This window comes from Rhinolophus sinicus, linkage group LG07 (assembly GCF_036562045.2).
Source record: "Rhinolophus sinicus isolate RSC01 linkage group LG07, ASM3656204v1, whole genome shotgun sequence".
Classification (NCBI taxonomy): domain Eukaryota; kingdom Metazoa; phylum Chordata; class Mammalia; order Chiroptera; family Rhinolophidae; genus Rhinolophus; species Rhinolophus sinicus.
Genome location: NC_133757.1, coordinates 99,643,201 through 99,659,914, shown reverse-complemented (window position 1 = coordinate 99,659,914; position 16,714 = coordinate 99,643,201). Strand labels below are relative to the sequence as shown.

General features: G+C 38.8%; 1 protein-coding gene across 4 annotated transcripts in view; it reads left to right on the top strand.

Moving 5' to 3' along the window:
* ELP3 (elongator acetyltransferase complex subunit 3) overlaps positions 1-16,714 on the top strand; it is a 154,891-nt gene that overhangs the window by 114,217 nt on the left and 23,960 nt on the right. For all 4 annotated transcript variants that reach the window (XM_074338361.1, XM_019733157.2, XM_019733160.2 and 1 more), the window contains 3 exons: positions 1,998-2,191; positions 13,347-13,437; positions 16,105-16,170. In XM_074338361.1, coding sequence (XP_074194462.1) covers positions 1,998-2,191; positions 13,347-13,437; positions 16,105-16,170 — 351 coding nt within the window. The remainder of the gene's footprint in view (positions 1-1,997; positions 2,192-13,346; positions 13,438-16,104; positions 16,171-16,714) is intronic.

Sequence of the window (16,714 nt, the reverse complement as noted above, 5' to 3'; positions counted from 1 at the left end):
GCCATTTGATCCAGCGGTGAACTCTCCAGCTTCCTGGTTGGGGGTGGGTGGTGTGAAGGTCACAGGAAATTGGCTGTTGGTGTCCAAGGAGCAGGGCAAAGAGTCCCCAGTCAGTGTGCTGGCTTTCACTTAGTCTCCCTGTTTTCACCCTTGATCCTCACCCAGGGCTTCCTTTGTACCTGGAATCTCAGAGTCCAGCTGGTTTCCATTTCTCCAGGGAACAAACAGGCAGGTGTCTGCCTATAGGAAGGGAGAGGGATAAAGCCCTCCATGTACAGATTTGATCCAGTGCTCTCTTCCATCCTGCCCAGTTAGTTCCTGGTACCTGTGGTCTATGAACCTTTCCGGGACTTGGGTGTGACTGAGCCGGCCTTTCTTTGGTATCTGTCCCCTTTTGCAGATACTTTGTTTGCAGTTTTCTTCACTTGCAAAATCATTTACCAGTCTTCTATTTTCTGTCTTCCAAAAATGTATTGCCATCACTCGGTCACCTCCTGTCTCCTTTGATGTTCTTTGTTCTCCTGGATTTACACCTTAAAAAAAAATATTTCCTGTTGTTTTAGTATGTCTTGGGAGGGAAAGAAAAACAGATTTTAATTCTCTATGTTTATCTAGAAGTCCAGAACTAATTTCATCTATCGTCATTCTTATAAATGGAGCATATCAGCCCATCTGTCTCCTAAATTTATTATATAAGTACCAGAAGTACTTTTCGGAAATCCATGTTCCAGTGGATTCAAACTGGGTAGAGAATGACTTGCCTTACGTGCTCTTTGTTGATGGCTATAGAAATTTATTCAAGACCTGATGAATCTTTAATATATAAAAGTCATAGGGAAAATTATACATAATTACAGAAGAATATCTGTAAGACCAAATGGTGCACAAAGCATTTAAGAATATGACAGAAATCAATGAGAAAGAAAAACAAGTCTATAGTTGCATCTCTTTGAAAAGTAAGTTATACAGTGGAAAGCTCTGCACATAGCACAAGATAAAAAGCACATTTACAGTTCACAAAATATCATGTAGCTGGCCGTATAGATGTTAAATCCCAGGTGGGGGCGAGGTGGAACTGTATGAGTCCCCCTTCAGTCTTCCATCACTTATCACGCAAAATCAAGATAAGAACAGATTAGCAGTGCAAAGTCATGGAAAGGAGAATGGCTGGTGTCTCCTTGCTACATCCCAAATAAAGAAATAATGCAGCCAGCTGGGATGATATAGCACAGGAAATGACCACGTCAGAGCAGATGAATTAGATGTATTGCTCAGTGTCCAGATAACAAATGGACAATGTGTATCCCAGGTTCGGAATGGTGCCAGTTGGCCTGAGGACAAAATAGTCATATTCAGGGATCAGTACACTTTGTCTGCAAAGGGCCATATGGCAAACATTTTAGGTTTTACAGGCCAGATGATGATCTCTCACAACTTTTTAGAAGTTGAAGCAATTGAGTATATTCCATTAGTAAAGGATACAGTCTAGAGGTGAAGGCAGACATCGAATAAATTGCCAGTATGCTGATGTTAAGAAAGCGGTAATATAGAATTCAGTAGGCTTTTTAAAATTTTTTCAGTGAGGCAGTTTGTATTTGAAGGTCAGGAAGGCCTCTGAAGAACTGACATTCAAGCTGAGGCCTGAAGATTAGCTAGATGAAGAAAAATTGATGAACTTTTCCAGGCAAAGGAAGGTGCGTTTGCAGAGGCAGAAAGGCAAGGTGGTGAGGGTGGCCTGAGATGCGACTGCAGCGGTGGGCGGGCTAGATTAAGGAGGGCTTCGTAGTTCAGCACACACTTGTGCTTTGCTCCGGTTTTTACAGAGGCTATAAAAACAATGACTTTCCATCCTCTCTGCATCCCGTCCATTGGTGGACAGGAAAGGCAGTCTAAGGACCAGGTAGGTCTGTGAGAGGCTGGCCCAGCTTTGAAACTTCACCATGGCTAATCGCTGCATAAATAATTGAGAAGTAATTTCCTGTTCTCTATGTTCACAGGAGTTTTTTGAGAACCCTGCTTTTCGTCCTGATGGTTTGAAACTCTACCCGACCCTGGTGATCCGTGGAACTGGGCTTTATGAGCTGTGGAAATCAGGAAGATATAAGAGTTATTCTCCTAGTGACCTGATCGAACTGGTGGCTCGGATCCTTGCCCTGGTGCCTCCATGGACTCGAGTGTACCGAGTGCAGAGGTAGTGTGTTGTCTTCTATGCCAGAAATAAGCAGTGACTAGTCTGCTTACAATTTCTGATGAGAACAGACTGATTTAAAATTGAGGGGGTCTGAATTTTTTTAATGAAAAATGGGACAGCTGGAATGCTACCTGTAAAAGAGGGATGGAAACGAAAGGACAGCATGTCCAGCCACTTGGCCAGTATCGTACTATCCCTGGACTTCTCGCTCCCTTCACTTCTGAGCCAGGAGATGGAGTTAGGATGGTAAATAGGCATGATGTTTAGTTCCAGGAGCTTATGATCCCCGTCAGGATTTCCTTTTCCAGGTCTACTTCAACCCAGGCTCAGTCATGTGTGGGCAGTGGGAATGTCGCCATGTGTCTGTTATCATTGCTATCCTAGAGCCTCTAAAGATAAAACAGAGTAGGAACAATCACTCTTTATAGATGTAGATGTAAATGTGGAGGAAGAGTGACATATTCCTGATGGAATGAAGGAAATCATCTGAACTCTTTTTTTTTTTTTTTTTTTGTGAGAGAGAGAGAAACTAAGATCTCATTTGCAATCATGGGCCTTTTTTTCTTTTTTTACTGTAAATATAACATTAAAGAAAAATCTTGAAGCCATAAAGTTACCTATTTACCTACAATCCTAGAAAAACCATTCCCGTATTTGCTGGTCGTTAAGGCACATTTCCACCACCCTGCCAAAACCTGCCTGGATTCCAGTATTACAGATACAGTCATTTCCCCCTTATCTGTGGGGAATACATTCCATGACCCCCAGTGGATGCCTTAAACCATGGATAGTACTGAACTCTATAGGTACTATGTTTTTTCCTATACATACGTTACCTATGGTAAAGTTTAATTTATAAATCAGGCACAGTAAGTGATTAACAACAATAACTAATAATACAGTAAAACAGTTATAACAATACACTGACCCAAGTTATGTGAATGTGGCATTACGTGAAATAAGGGTTGCTTGAACACAAGCGCTGCTGCAATGTGGCAGTGGATCTGCTCACTGAGATGCCTGCTGAGTGAGTGATGAGCGTGTAGCATCCTCGTATGCAGTGCGGATGCACCAACGGGATGGTTCAAGTCCTTGGTAGGATGGAGCGGGACGGTGCGAGATTTTATCACACAATTCAAAACTTAGAAATTTTTTATTTCTGGAATTTTCTATTTAATATTTTTGGACCGAGGTTGTCCACAGGTAACTGTGGAAAAAGAAACCGCGGATAAGGGGGGGACTACTGGACAAGGCCAAGAGGTGACTAGCAAATGCATGTACAATCTACTGCTGCGACTAATATCCACAGAGCACAAAAATTGTGATTAATAATAAAAACAATGACTACTGAAAACAAGCAGAATTATCAACTAAAGGAAAATTGCCAAGGATATAAAATAATGGAGTTGCTTAAAGGTCCAAGGACATTATACCATACTTCTGCTACAACGTATTGATTTCTTAAATTTTTTAAATTGTTGGCCCAACTTAAGGATCTAAATGGCCAAAATGATCTGTTTTTTTTTTTTTTTTTTTTTTTTTTTTAAAGATTTTATTTATTGGGGAAGGGGAACAGGACTTTATTGGGGAACAATGGTCAAATTGTTGTCCTTTCAATCTTAGTTGTGGGGGGTTCTGTTCAGCTTCAAGTTGTTGTTCTTTCAGTCTTAGTTGTGGAGGGCGCAGCTCAGCTCCAGGTCCAGTTGCCGTTGCTAGTTGCAGGGGGCACAGCCCACCATCCCTTGCGGGAGTCGAACCGGCAACCATGTGGTTGAGAGAACAGGCTCCAACCAACTGAGCCATCCGGGAGCTCAGCGGCAGCCCAGCTCAAGGTGCCGTGTTCAATTTTAGTTGCAGGGGGCGCTGCCCACCATCCCTTGCGGGAGTCGAGGAATTGAACTGGCAACCTTGTGGTTGAGAGCCCACTGGCCCATGTGGGAATCGAACCGGCAGCCTTCGGAGTTAGGAGCACGGAGCTCTAACCGCCTGAGCCACCGGGCCGGCCCCCAAAATGATCTGTTTTTTAAAACACACTTAAAAAAATGAAGAGATAATGAATGGAAAATTCAGCGCTCAAAATTGTTTGCATTGTCTTTCCCCTTTTTCAGCCTTTCTGGGATAATTTACTCCAAAAGCCATGAGGAGGTACTAAACAATGCAGGCATCTCAGCAGGAGAAATAGGGGGCTGCAGAGACCCCAGCGGGGTGAGAAGGGTGTCCTGTGGAGGAGGCAGTGGTGCGGTGTAGGCTGTTGAATGTGGTAAAATGGGCATTCTCCCGAGGGCTGATCTGGGACAGGAAGCCAGAGCTGAGCAAGGTAAGGGGAGTGTCTGAGAGGGTGCGAAGAGGAGGATGGCAACGAAAGACTGGTTACTAGCAGGGGGGTGATCTAATAAGTAGATAATAGTAAGGATAATGAGAGCTAGGGTTTTTTTGTTATCTGCAAAGGGAATTACTAATGTGAAAAGGAGAAAATCAGAATGTACTCTGAAGATAGTGTGTGTGTCTCCTTTTCACAGTCTATTTAATGCCGCCTTTTTTACATTTCTGTGCTGTTTGTTGGTGATGCCACTGTTTAAAATGGCCCCAGGTATAGTAAGGGAGCGTTGTGTTTCTGAAGTGCAGGCAGGCTATGATGTGCCTTACGGAGACGATACGTGTGTCAGATAAGCTTCATGTAGCCATGAGTTACAGCACCATCGCTGTGAGTTCAATGTTAATGAATCAACAATATATCTGTAAGCTGTCCTTGCACAGAAACACATGTAAAGCAAGTTGTGGATTGATCAGTTGATGAAAATGTTGTGACCAAAAAAACAAAACCAGAAAGAAACAAAATGTTGTAACCAGACGCACACAGGAACCTAACTCTGTATTTCCTCTAGAAGCAGTATTATGATATTCACTAATTCAGTGTTCATGGCCACTTGGTAGAACATAACTACCGCAGATAATGAGAATTGACTGTACATTGTTTCAAAGTACCTCCCACAATGTACTTATTAATTACAAAGTGGAGAAGAGTAACTTGACCATGGAGAAGCCTGGCAGCTGATCAACATGAGTATCATTAGTAATACTACGTAGCACAGTTGGGTGCCACCTGGTAGTGTGTATTGACACAGCGTCACTTCTGTGGCACCCAACAAGAACTCCGTAATCTGAATCTAATCAAGAGGAAACATCAGATCAATCAAAATTGAGGAGCTTTCTAAAAAATTGCTGGCGTCTACTCTTCAAATGTAGGAGGATCAAGGAAAGAGTTCCATTTTGAAAGAGACCAAAGAGACATGACAACACAACCCAAGGTTCTCACTGGATCCTTTTGCTACAAAGGACATTATTGAGACCCTGGTGAAGCTAGAATGGAGTCTAGGATTAGACAGTAGTAAAGTCTCAGTCATGAATTTCCTGATTTTGATGGTTGTATTACGATTATGTAAGAGAATATCCTTGTCGTAGGAAATACTTGGTATTCTAGAGGTATTGGGACATCTAGTTCCCAATTTAATTTCAAATAGTTCAGAAAAATAGTTATTTGTACCTCTCTTGAGACTTTTTCTGTAACTGAGATTGTTTCAAAAAATATAAATTAATATAATAGAAAACAAAGATGCAACAAGTAGTACGAAGAAAGGCAAAAGAAAAAGATCGTTTGCATTTAACTGACTTGGGCACCCAGAGAACAGTGAAGAGACTACTTCCCAGCAGCAGAGCATGGCAACAGATACCACGGTTGTGTGGGTCTCAACCGACTGACAGCAACGCTCTCAGCTGAAAATGCCTGAGGCCCTCACCTGGCCCGTTACTCCACAGGGGCCAATGTTTTTACTGGACCAGCCCTTATGCTTCCTATTATGACTGCAGGACGAAGTTCAGTAGAAACCTTCAGGGAACTTTGAGGAACAAGATTTATTACTTACAGGATTTGGAGGGTATCCAGCAAGCCTGAGGGGTACACAGCAGGTTTGGTGGAGAGAGTGGGGTATTTACGGTTTTGTGGAGTCACTGTTCATTGGCTAACTTAAAGCATAACAGTGGGAAATAGGATGAGAAAATGGGGTCACCCAAATGGTCAGTTTTCTAGGTTACCCAGAGCTTTCTGAAAGAGGGAACTTCATGGTGGGGGAGGGGCAGGGAAACAGCCTAATTCCTTGCCTGGTTGTTTTGCTGGTAGCTGTGTCATACAGCTGGCAATATATTTATTCGGGATGGAAGTCTTCTGAAATGGATGCCAATCAAAAACTTAATGTCAAGCGCTAATACTACAGTAAAAAAACTGTCAGGCACATACACTAAAGGGCAGACAGACAACAGTGAAGATGATACCTCCCAGCATGGCAACAAATACCACAGAGTAGATGGAAAGTTCACAGCCACAGACACCATAGTTTTCTTACCAAAAATAATGACACAGGGCACACAGGCAATCAGGTGAAGAATTTACATTCTCCGTCTTCATTTTCAGCTTTAAATTTCTTGCTGTTCTAACCAGTCAATCAAAAGCAACAGAGGCATTGCTGTAACCTTAAAAGCTTAATTTTATAGACTTTATGAAATATCACTATGGGACATTATCCTGGCCTACCACCAACTGAGAAAATAAGGACTTGGAGAAAACAAGAGCAGCAAATACGGTCTCTGTAGAAAAATTGTAAAGGGTCATGACAGGAAGAATTAAGAACATGTATATTATGTAGCCAAAAGGTATGATAAGAAAGGCATGGTAATAAATAACCGACATGAGTAACCTCTCTGTTGCCTGTTCTCCTATCATGACCCCCATACTGCTCTCTCTGGAGAATCGGCCAGTCGAAGAGTCCCCTGGCTCTAATTCCAGGAGGCCAAACTGTCCATTGTATTTCTCTATCAATAAATACATCACACAAAGGGTTAATGCCAGTCAGTGGTCCAGGTGGATGCAGGCTTAAGACTTTGAAGTGACACTGTTTTGTTACAGATGTGTGGGTGAGTTAGAACCTAATGGAATACAGACTTTAAAACAAGAAGTAAAATCTCTAAAATTACAGAATTAGTAATGTCCTCAGTGAGTCTGAGGACAATTCGTTGTTTGAAGATGATGATGACTCAGTTCCTAACAGAAGAAATGCCTTTGGTGGAGGGTCATCTGGAGTCTAGCTGTGATGTCAGGTTTTCATACTTGGAGACTGGTAATTTACTTAACTTTGAATGTGATTATTTTCTAGGTTTTTTAGTAAAACGATTAAAATGTTTATAGTCTTTTCCACTTTATTTTTATATTATTTTAAGTTTTTAATACAATTATGATATTGTTATACAAGATTCCATTAGAATTCTGTTTTTTGGGTTTTTTTTAATATAGCTTACTGGGGACTAATGTTATAAACAAATACAGCATTTGTTATTCTGTAAGCATGGGCAGAATTCCTTCAAATATATTATGTTATTTATGTTTTGCATTGGCTACCGGCATAGGAATTCATTCAAATTAATTTTATTTTGCTACTTGGGTTCCACCCACTTTTATTTTCTTTCTATAAACTGCGTAAAACGATTCAAATTTATTTTATATTGACTTGCTTTTTGTTAACAGTAGTCATTTAAATTCTAGAGTAGGCTTTCGTACTGCCAAGGGCTGTGGTGTCATGCGTTTCTGCTGCCTACCACCACCGTTCCTTAATCCCAGTACATTTCTCTTTGATCGTGTTTTACACTTTTTTTGAAGAGTTTGTAGAATGTTACTAATTACCCAGAACTTACATTTTCTTCTTAATTTCCAGCTATATAGTGTTATATTTATGAACAAAATAATATTTTCCTTATAAAGCTACTTTAAAATCACTTTCAATATATGTATTAAAAACAGGCTTGGATTATTTTTCCAAAAATTTCCTTGTATAATCGGGATGCATCGTTACACAGCAGTACATTTTATATACTGGCAAATACGCTGTTTGCATTTTTTTGTTCCATTTCTTGTTAAAAACTTAAAATATCTTCATAGCTATCATTTAAATGGCAGCATAGTAGTCTAGCATTTTCATTTGTCTTATTCAGTAAACTGCTCTCTAATATTGGACATTTAGGTTGCTTCCAGGTTTCTTTACTTTTTAAAATTTTTTAATTATTATCCTGGCCTCCACGACAGTTAAAATTCATGTACAGGAAACTTTTACTTAAATTGAAGTAACCTGTTAGAGCAGTATAATCTAGAAGAGTAACGCATGATAAAAGATGTAAGCATTTTAGTATTATTGTTATTACTGGAACAAGGGAAATATACATGAATGTTTTAGTTTTGGCTACAGATATTTGATACAGTTTTCCAAAAGAATTATACCAGTTTAGAGTACATAAGTAGTTACTGGTTTTATCACAGCCTCTATAGATGTGGATGATTGTTTACCCCGGGGGTATTAATTTGCATTTCCCTAGTTATAGTGTGGATTAACATTTTTTTCTATGTAACCAATTCTTTGTGGTTCTTATATCAGTTGTCTGTTTATATATAAGTGTCAGTCATGGATTTGTATCATAAAGGAGATAGTGCTTTTTATTGAGACAGTGAAAAAGACACGCAAAAAACTTCTTAAGTTTTACCTTTACCTCTCTCCTGCACAGATAAGGTGACTAGGAAACCAAAAAGCCACATACAGTTTCCAATAGTACATTTAACACTTAATAACAATTTGGTAGCTGTGCTCTGGTGAAACAGCTTCATACCTATGAATCGGTGCAAGAGAAAGCCAGCTGTTTAGACACTAGTGTTAAGTGGCTGAAAACCTGATTTGGGAAAAGGGAATCAAAGGGTTTGACTCTGCATTGTTTCTTCTAGCCTCAGCTTTAAACTTTTAAAGCAATTCTGAGAATGTAGAAAACTGATATTAGTCTAATTTGGAAGCAGTCAGTTATGTCTTGCTAGAAAGAAATCATTGGCAAAGGAGAAAAGCCTCTTCCCAGAATGTTTAATCCGGGCAGTTTTAATAATTATAGTTTATTTGTTTTTGTTTTAAATCAGAGGAAAGGAAAATCGTATGTGTCTTTGTGTTCTGTGCTTTTAGAAAACCTGGTTATTTCTACCTATGACAGCTTCTACCAATATACAGGCAATAAATTTAGTGTTGATTGATGAATCTAATGTACATGGAGAAGATTTTAGGAATTATTTTTTAGACAGGTATCAGAAGGGCAGAACAGAAAAAGGAAAGTAGGAGGGAATATGTTTCAAGTGAAAAATGGCAATATTTTATACACGCCTTTTTTAATACTATATTTTACTAATAGATTACTTGATATTTTTAATTTGCAATTTCCCCCACCCTACCCTCTTTTTTTTCCTTAACTAGCTTACACTTTTAATTTTATGACAGTTGAGTTAATAACATCTTACCGGGGTTTTTTTTTATGAAGCAGCATCCTAATAGATGAGTTTGAATTTCAGGCCTGAAGGGTACAGGCGGTGATTAAATATAAAATTCTGTTCAGACACATGACAGAGCCACATTAAACTGCCGCCGCCCTCGGGCTATTTGACAGCTGTCTGCCTTGATGTGATATTTAAATCACTGCAAAGCATTAAAATAGGAATATCAATTTGTAACCAAAACAGGCTTCTGAAGCACAAGAAACTTCAGACCTAAAAACCTCTGCAGTTTTAATCACTGTCACCCCAATAAATTTAATTTAAAAAAAAACTAGACATACTTTGAAAGATTTTTGATGAGCAAATTGCAAATATTAGCACCTCTAAGCTTAAAAATGTTACCTGTTGAAATTGAAAAGTGAATACTGTGAAATATAGTCTGTCTTCAAGCAAAGAAAATGAAACTAGATTGAAAAATTGAGAAGCCTAAAAACAATTTTGACTCCTACCTAGTGGGATGTAGCAAGTTCAAATGGTCAGTAATCTCATCTGCATTTTGAACTCCTAGAAGACTGTAACAATGGCTTTTTATATATTCCTGATTGCTTAGTACACTACTTTGTACATAGATGTTCAGCATATATAGAATTATCTTCCTTCATTTTCAGTGGGAAAGACTTTCTCACAGAAAGTAGAGTGCCACATTTCTGTTCCTTAATGAGGAAAAACTCCCATCTGATATACTCTAGGCATGTCACTGCCAAAGACCATTAAAACCATGTTGCATTTTTGTAGTGACAGATACAAATTTAAGGACATTTATGAACTCTCAGCACCATTAGAAAGCCCTGTATTACCCGTTCCTCACTGATTTGTGCTTTTGTTGTCATCAGAGCCACCTCCGGGACAGGCAACCTGTGTAGTCTTATAGGGCTTCTACTTGGCTTGATGTTCTGCTCTCACCACCTTGAGATTATTGGTCTTTTTTTTTAACAAGAGGCCCCTGTTCTCATTTTGCATTGGGCCCCACAAATTATTGGCTGGCCCTGCTGGTAATTCTGTCATATAATTCTACTTAACAACACTATGTGATAAAACCTATTCCTTAGAGAGTTTACTTCCATTGCAAATTTTAATGTCTTTTAAAAGTACTGGTTCATTATTAAAATATTTGTAGAGCTCATCTTCCTTTCCCTTCCGACCTTCCCATCACCAGTGGAGTCAGTGCCACGGAGGCGTTGCCAGCAGCATGCCTGGCACCTGAAGAAATGGAGAGTAAAGGTGGGGAGTGCAGAGGTGGCAGCTACAGTAGTTGCGAGATTGGTTACATTGAACAAGTAAGTTATTTGATTTAGCAAATAAGTAAATGTACTAAAAATAAGAGAGCCAGATGTCTGAAGGGATTTACAAACATTGAAAGGTGGAAAGCTGAAAAAATTATTGAGGCACTGGATGAGAATTATAATTATCAGCATGAACTCATGGGCTTTTTAATTTATATAAATTGTTCCATATATATGTTTATCTGTCATGTAATTAATACTAACAGTGGTGGCCATTGATGTTTATTGTGGCACCTGTGTGGTGTGGTTTATGTGTACATACGCTTCCTGGTTGTGTGCACTGAGAGGTGACACCTCAGTAGTAATGAACACAGCGAATGCCCAGATCTGGCTTTCTAAATCCCACTCTTCACTAAACGGAATCAGGGCTGCTTGGGGAAAGGGCCAATTAAAGGGCTGGGGCAGCAAACATAAAAGGTAAACTTGGAACATCTTGTTGCCAGAAAGTAAGGAAATATTCAAAGAATGATGGAGACGTGTCACAGGGACCCAGAAACTAGCCTGAACTCACGCCCACTGGCCAAATCTAACTTAAGCAACAAAAGAATGTGTTGCTATCAGATGACAACATTGAATAAAATAGGAATCCATGAATTCATCAATAAATGCATAAATAAATAGGGAAGAGGGGAAAGCTCTTCCTGATGACACAAGCTTAACTGGTAAGTGCAGATGGGATGATAGAAATAGATGATCACCGTTTGACAACCACGGTAGGGAAGGTGGTACAGAAGGAGTCCCTGGGGGATGCTAGCCTGGTAGTTGGAAGCTTGAGGAGGAAGGAGGGGATACTGGTGTGAGACCGTGTGCTTGTTTCTGCTCTCATACGTACAGTGTCCTCACAGTCTATTTAATAACACAATTTTTACATTTTTGGCATTTTTGTTGATTTTGCTGTTGATTTTGGCATTTTTGTTTGTTTGCATAGTGCTGGGGTGCTGTCTAGCTCGTGTTTCTGAGCACAAGACGACTGATGTGCCTTATGAAGAAAATACCTGGTTTCATTGAGGCATACATTTTAATGCTGCTGACCACAAGTGCAGTATTAATGAATCGATTATAGTAAATAAAGTGCCTTTAGTGTGTTTCCCACAAATAAACCAGGTTATGTATTCATCAGTTGAAAAGGCTTGCAGTAGCCTAACCCTGCATTTTCCCTAGGATCAAGGCTTCAGTGTTCATAGCACCTTCACAGATCGTAACTGCCACAAATAACAAGAATTGAATGTATTGGCCATATAATGGTACTAACCGTGGTTGCCATTGATTTTATCAGATTAATTTTATATCATGTGGAACAATGTTCTGAAGTTTAAGTTGTAAAAGTACATACATATATTTGAGTTATTTATAAAATATTTCAGGGTAAAAAATGCCATTGAGAAGAATTTAACTTGTCCTATGTTGCTCTCACTTTGAATTCCCTGGTGTGTCGTCTTAAAGAGTTTTGGCCTATCAGTCATTGCTTTATAGTGTCTTTATGGAAACTAGGGGCTTCCAGAGTCTAATAGTGTCTAGTTTTTTAATGCTGATTGATTGGCTTTTGAGACTTTTGACAAGTGAGAAATACCTTATTAAAATCAACGGATGAAGTAGCTAATTGTATATACTTAACATTTGAAGGGATAAGTACAAAGAGAAGGAAAAGACTCAAGTTGATTCAAAAGTAAAAGTGAGAAAACAAGATCATTGATGTGTTCTTCATCTTTCTCCTAATCAACCAAATATTAGACAAAACAAATTGGGGACTTGTCTTTGAGTAGAAAGCAGATGTGCTGAGCATATTCTCCAGATTTTTTTTCAAACTGCTTTATCTTTTGATACTGATTTTTGTCTAGAAGAGAGTGATCAAGGCTACCAAAATGCAACTCATAACTTCAACTTTTGATTGCAGTTTCCTGGATGTCTAGCACTTTATATTGATGCCAGGAAATAAAGAAATTTTATCTCCTCTCATCTTTAGGCAAGCTGTTATTCTTCTAATGCAAAGTCAGTTCTGATTTAGATTTTTGGGAAACGGGGAAAAGTTTATTCTTTGAGACCAGTTGTTGGCTAAGCCAGTCTTTTGATTACTTGTCATTCAGCAGCTGTAAACAAAATGGATTTTGTTTAAAAAAAAAAAAGTTATCTTGTTTAGTGCAAATGCCTCTTCAGCCAAAAATCATTACTAATGGTTGTTGGACATTTGTTTTGCACTTTATAATCTTATGAAGTGATTTTCATCAGGTGTTTCTCCCCAAAACCCTGAGTGGCAGGTGAAAATCATAATTTCATAGATGGGAAAACTGAGGGATAGAGAAACTCTGGACCTTGCTTCCTGGATAGAATATTCCATCTCTGCTTTTCTGGTCTGCATTGTAGGCTTTTTGTTTTTTATTGTTCTCTTTTTCCTTTCTTTTAATATTCCTACTGTACTGCTGTAGAGAATGATTTATGTTTTGAAACAGCTGATCTTTTTCTCCTGCAGAGATATTCCAATGCCCTTAGTCAGCTCAGGAGTAGAGCATGGTAATTTGAGAGAGCTGGCATTTGCAAGAATGAAAGACCTTGGAATACAGGTAAGAGTCTGACTGTAACTATTGAGATCAAAGTAATCTGAAACACAAAAAGCACTTTGATACGATCACACTTACAGACTTACAGCTTTCGTCAAAAAGCTCTCTTATACTGAAGGCATTCTTATTGTGTAACATGTTGAAGTTGAAGCTGGTGGTTGCAAAGGCTGCATCTCATCTCTTATACCCCTTCTGCTTTCTTCTAAGAGTGTAGATTTGTTGATTTTAATGGTTGCTTTTTCTATCCAGTCAGATGGCCAACTATGTGCTCAACTCCCTTTTTCAAAAATACCTTTTTCTTTTGAAGTATTCTTGACTAATGGTTAATGGTTATAGAAGAATACAAGAATACAACGTTTGAAGAAACAAGGATTCCATGCGTGAAATAATGACCAAACAATGCTCTTAGCACATACACTAGTTTCCCTCGTCCCACTCCACCCTGTCTATTCAGTCACTTATTTATCTGACACATACATTCCTTTCTGCTGGCCCTGGAAGTACAAACAGCCCAGGAATCTGCAATTTAAGTCTCAGTAGAGGATTCTTGAATCACTATAAGATTTGAAACTCAGTGCCCTAGAAACTACTTCTTAGAACTGCTAAAGAGAAAGGGCCAGGAGTGGTGTCTAGGCCTGAGCACCACTGGGCTCTGCCTTCAGGGATTCTGATTGACTGGGTCTGGGCGGAGCCAGGAGATGTTCTCACACAATAGAAACATGGACAACACTTTGAAGGGCATTGTTTGGAGGACTGTCTATTGTGTTTGTGAACTTACCCAAGATATTTTATTCTCTTGGCCAAATTATTATGGAAAAAATTTTTCAGAAAATTGTCCAAAGTAGAGTTTGTGAACATTATTGGTTTTTTGTACCTCTGCCTCTCCCAAAAAACATTTTAAATTCTAGAAAACCAGCTAATGTATTTATAGTAATTAATAGCACCAAACAAGATTGTGTGCCTGCTCTGCTTCCTGGCCTCCAGCTGTCCTTGATGTATCTCCATCTCCTCTCTCCTCTGATAATACCATTGCCAAAATGACTGGTCTGGCCTGGGTATCCTGGTAACCTCCTTACCCAGCTATTGTCTTTAACCCTGTACCCTTCAGATACCTTGATACCCTCCCAAGAAACTGGGATTGCATCTAAAGACTGGAATTCAGGCATAGCCCACAGACGTCTAGTTCACATAGGCAGTGTCTTTACCAGAAAATAAGCACACACCAATCTCTGCCTTTTAAAAAGCACTCCCCTCACTCAAAAAAGAAAGAAGCGTGCAAGCGTTCTTTAAGAGCATGTAACTAGAGTGCGTTCACATGCGAGCTACTACCCGTGTTTCCCTAAAAATAAGACCTAGCCAGAACATCAGCTCTAATGCATCTTTTGGACCAAAAATGAATATAAGACCCGGTCTTATTTTACTATAATATAAGACTAGGTCTTATATAATATAATATGATATAATATAATACTGGGTCTTACATTAATTTTTGCTCCAAAAGATGCTTTGGCGCTGATTATCCGGCTAGGTCTTATTTTTGGAGAAACAGGGTATATAGAACTGCTATTGTTAAAGGGCAACGTGTAAATGTAATAGACTTACGGTTACAGAGACTTGTGATCCTTGTTTGCTATACAATTTTTGAATTCATGGAATCCACATCAGCGAAACATTATTTTCTTGGACTGGTTCCTGGAGCATGGAAATAATGAGCTCTTATTTTTCTCATGGAACTCTATACGGTATATATTATAGCAGTCCTTCCTAAACACACTATTGGTAGTACAGCTTACATGACATCATCAAATTTCCTAGAGTGATCTTTTCTCACTGGTGAAAAATGTTAGAATCCTGAAAATTATTTTTACAGTTTGTTCCATAGGGAAAATATACCATAGGACATATAATGGAATACTGTGAAGATTTTGTAATTAATAAACGTCAGGCTATGTAACAGGCATGCTGGGTTGTGGAATAGGAATGAGAATTGCATCACCTATGCCACCACGCAGACCAGGCATTGCATCCATATCATCTGCAGGCAGGTCTGTGTCTCCCAGGGACACTTAAAGAGCCATTCATGACTATGGTTCAGATTGTATAATAAATGGATCTAGGTCCTTTCTTCCTTTCTTTCTTTCCTTCCTCCTGCCTCCCATCCTTTCTTCTATAGTGTCCTTCTCTGCAAAAAACAGCAATCTTCTGCATCCCTCTTTTTGACATTTCTATAATGATACAAATATGGTGATGCTAAAAATATGAACTGCCATAAAAATGAAGGTTTTTAAAAGTTACGAATTTGCTTTTTACTCTTCTGTGTACATAATTTTGGATTGCACTTTCAGATACAGTTATGTCCCCTGGGTAAAACTATTACAGATTTTAGGATGTATGCTCTTTACTTCTAATATTATATTGTATATTGACCTGTTTTGAATTCTAAACTTATTTTAAAAGCAATACTGTACTACTAATTTCATATATTTCCATTCTATGTTCCCCATCAGATTTATTAAAAATGACTTCATTTTTAAATGCAGTTCTTTTATCTCAATGTAAATTATGTCCAAACTTAATTTTGAGCACAGGGTTTGATGGAGGAGTTTCAATAAAAATTGAATTAGTTACCAGTTTTATAATTGTTCCCCTCCCCCATCTCTTTTTTGTCAGTGTCGAGATGTGAGAACCAGAGAGGTTGGGATTCAAGAAATTCATCACAAAGTACGACCATACCAGGTTAGTTTCTTCACTTTATACAGAGATTGGATCCTGTTCATAATTTTTTTTTGTCAAGCCTGGACCTACAACTTACCAGTGGGACTGAGCCCTAGAAGTTAATGAGTAAACTAAGAATAAAGAATAATTGTGGATCAGATACAGATGTCAAGCCAGGAAAACTCAACATGAGGGTGGCTGAATTCTAGAAGAGCCAGTTTAGGAAAAGCAAGTCTGAACTTCATTCTAGATCAGCATTGTTCAATAGAACTTTCTACAGTGTTGGAAATGTCCTGTAATCGATGCCATCCAATATGGTAGCCATCAGTCACATGTGACTATTAAGCACTTGAAAGGTGGCTAGTGCAACTGAGGAACTGAGGTTTTAATTTTATTTCATTTTAATTCAAATGAAAGAGGCATATGTAACTAGTGACTACCTTCAAGTAGAGCTGAATATGATCTGCTTATCTCTGTGTACAACTGTTAAATTATTGCCCATTCGTGGTAATCAAATGAATAGATCGGCCCTTATCAACAGACAGGGATTCCACAAAACTTAAGC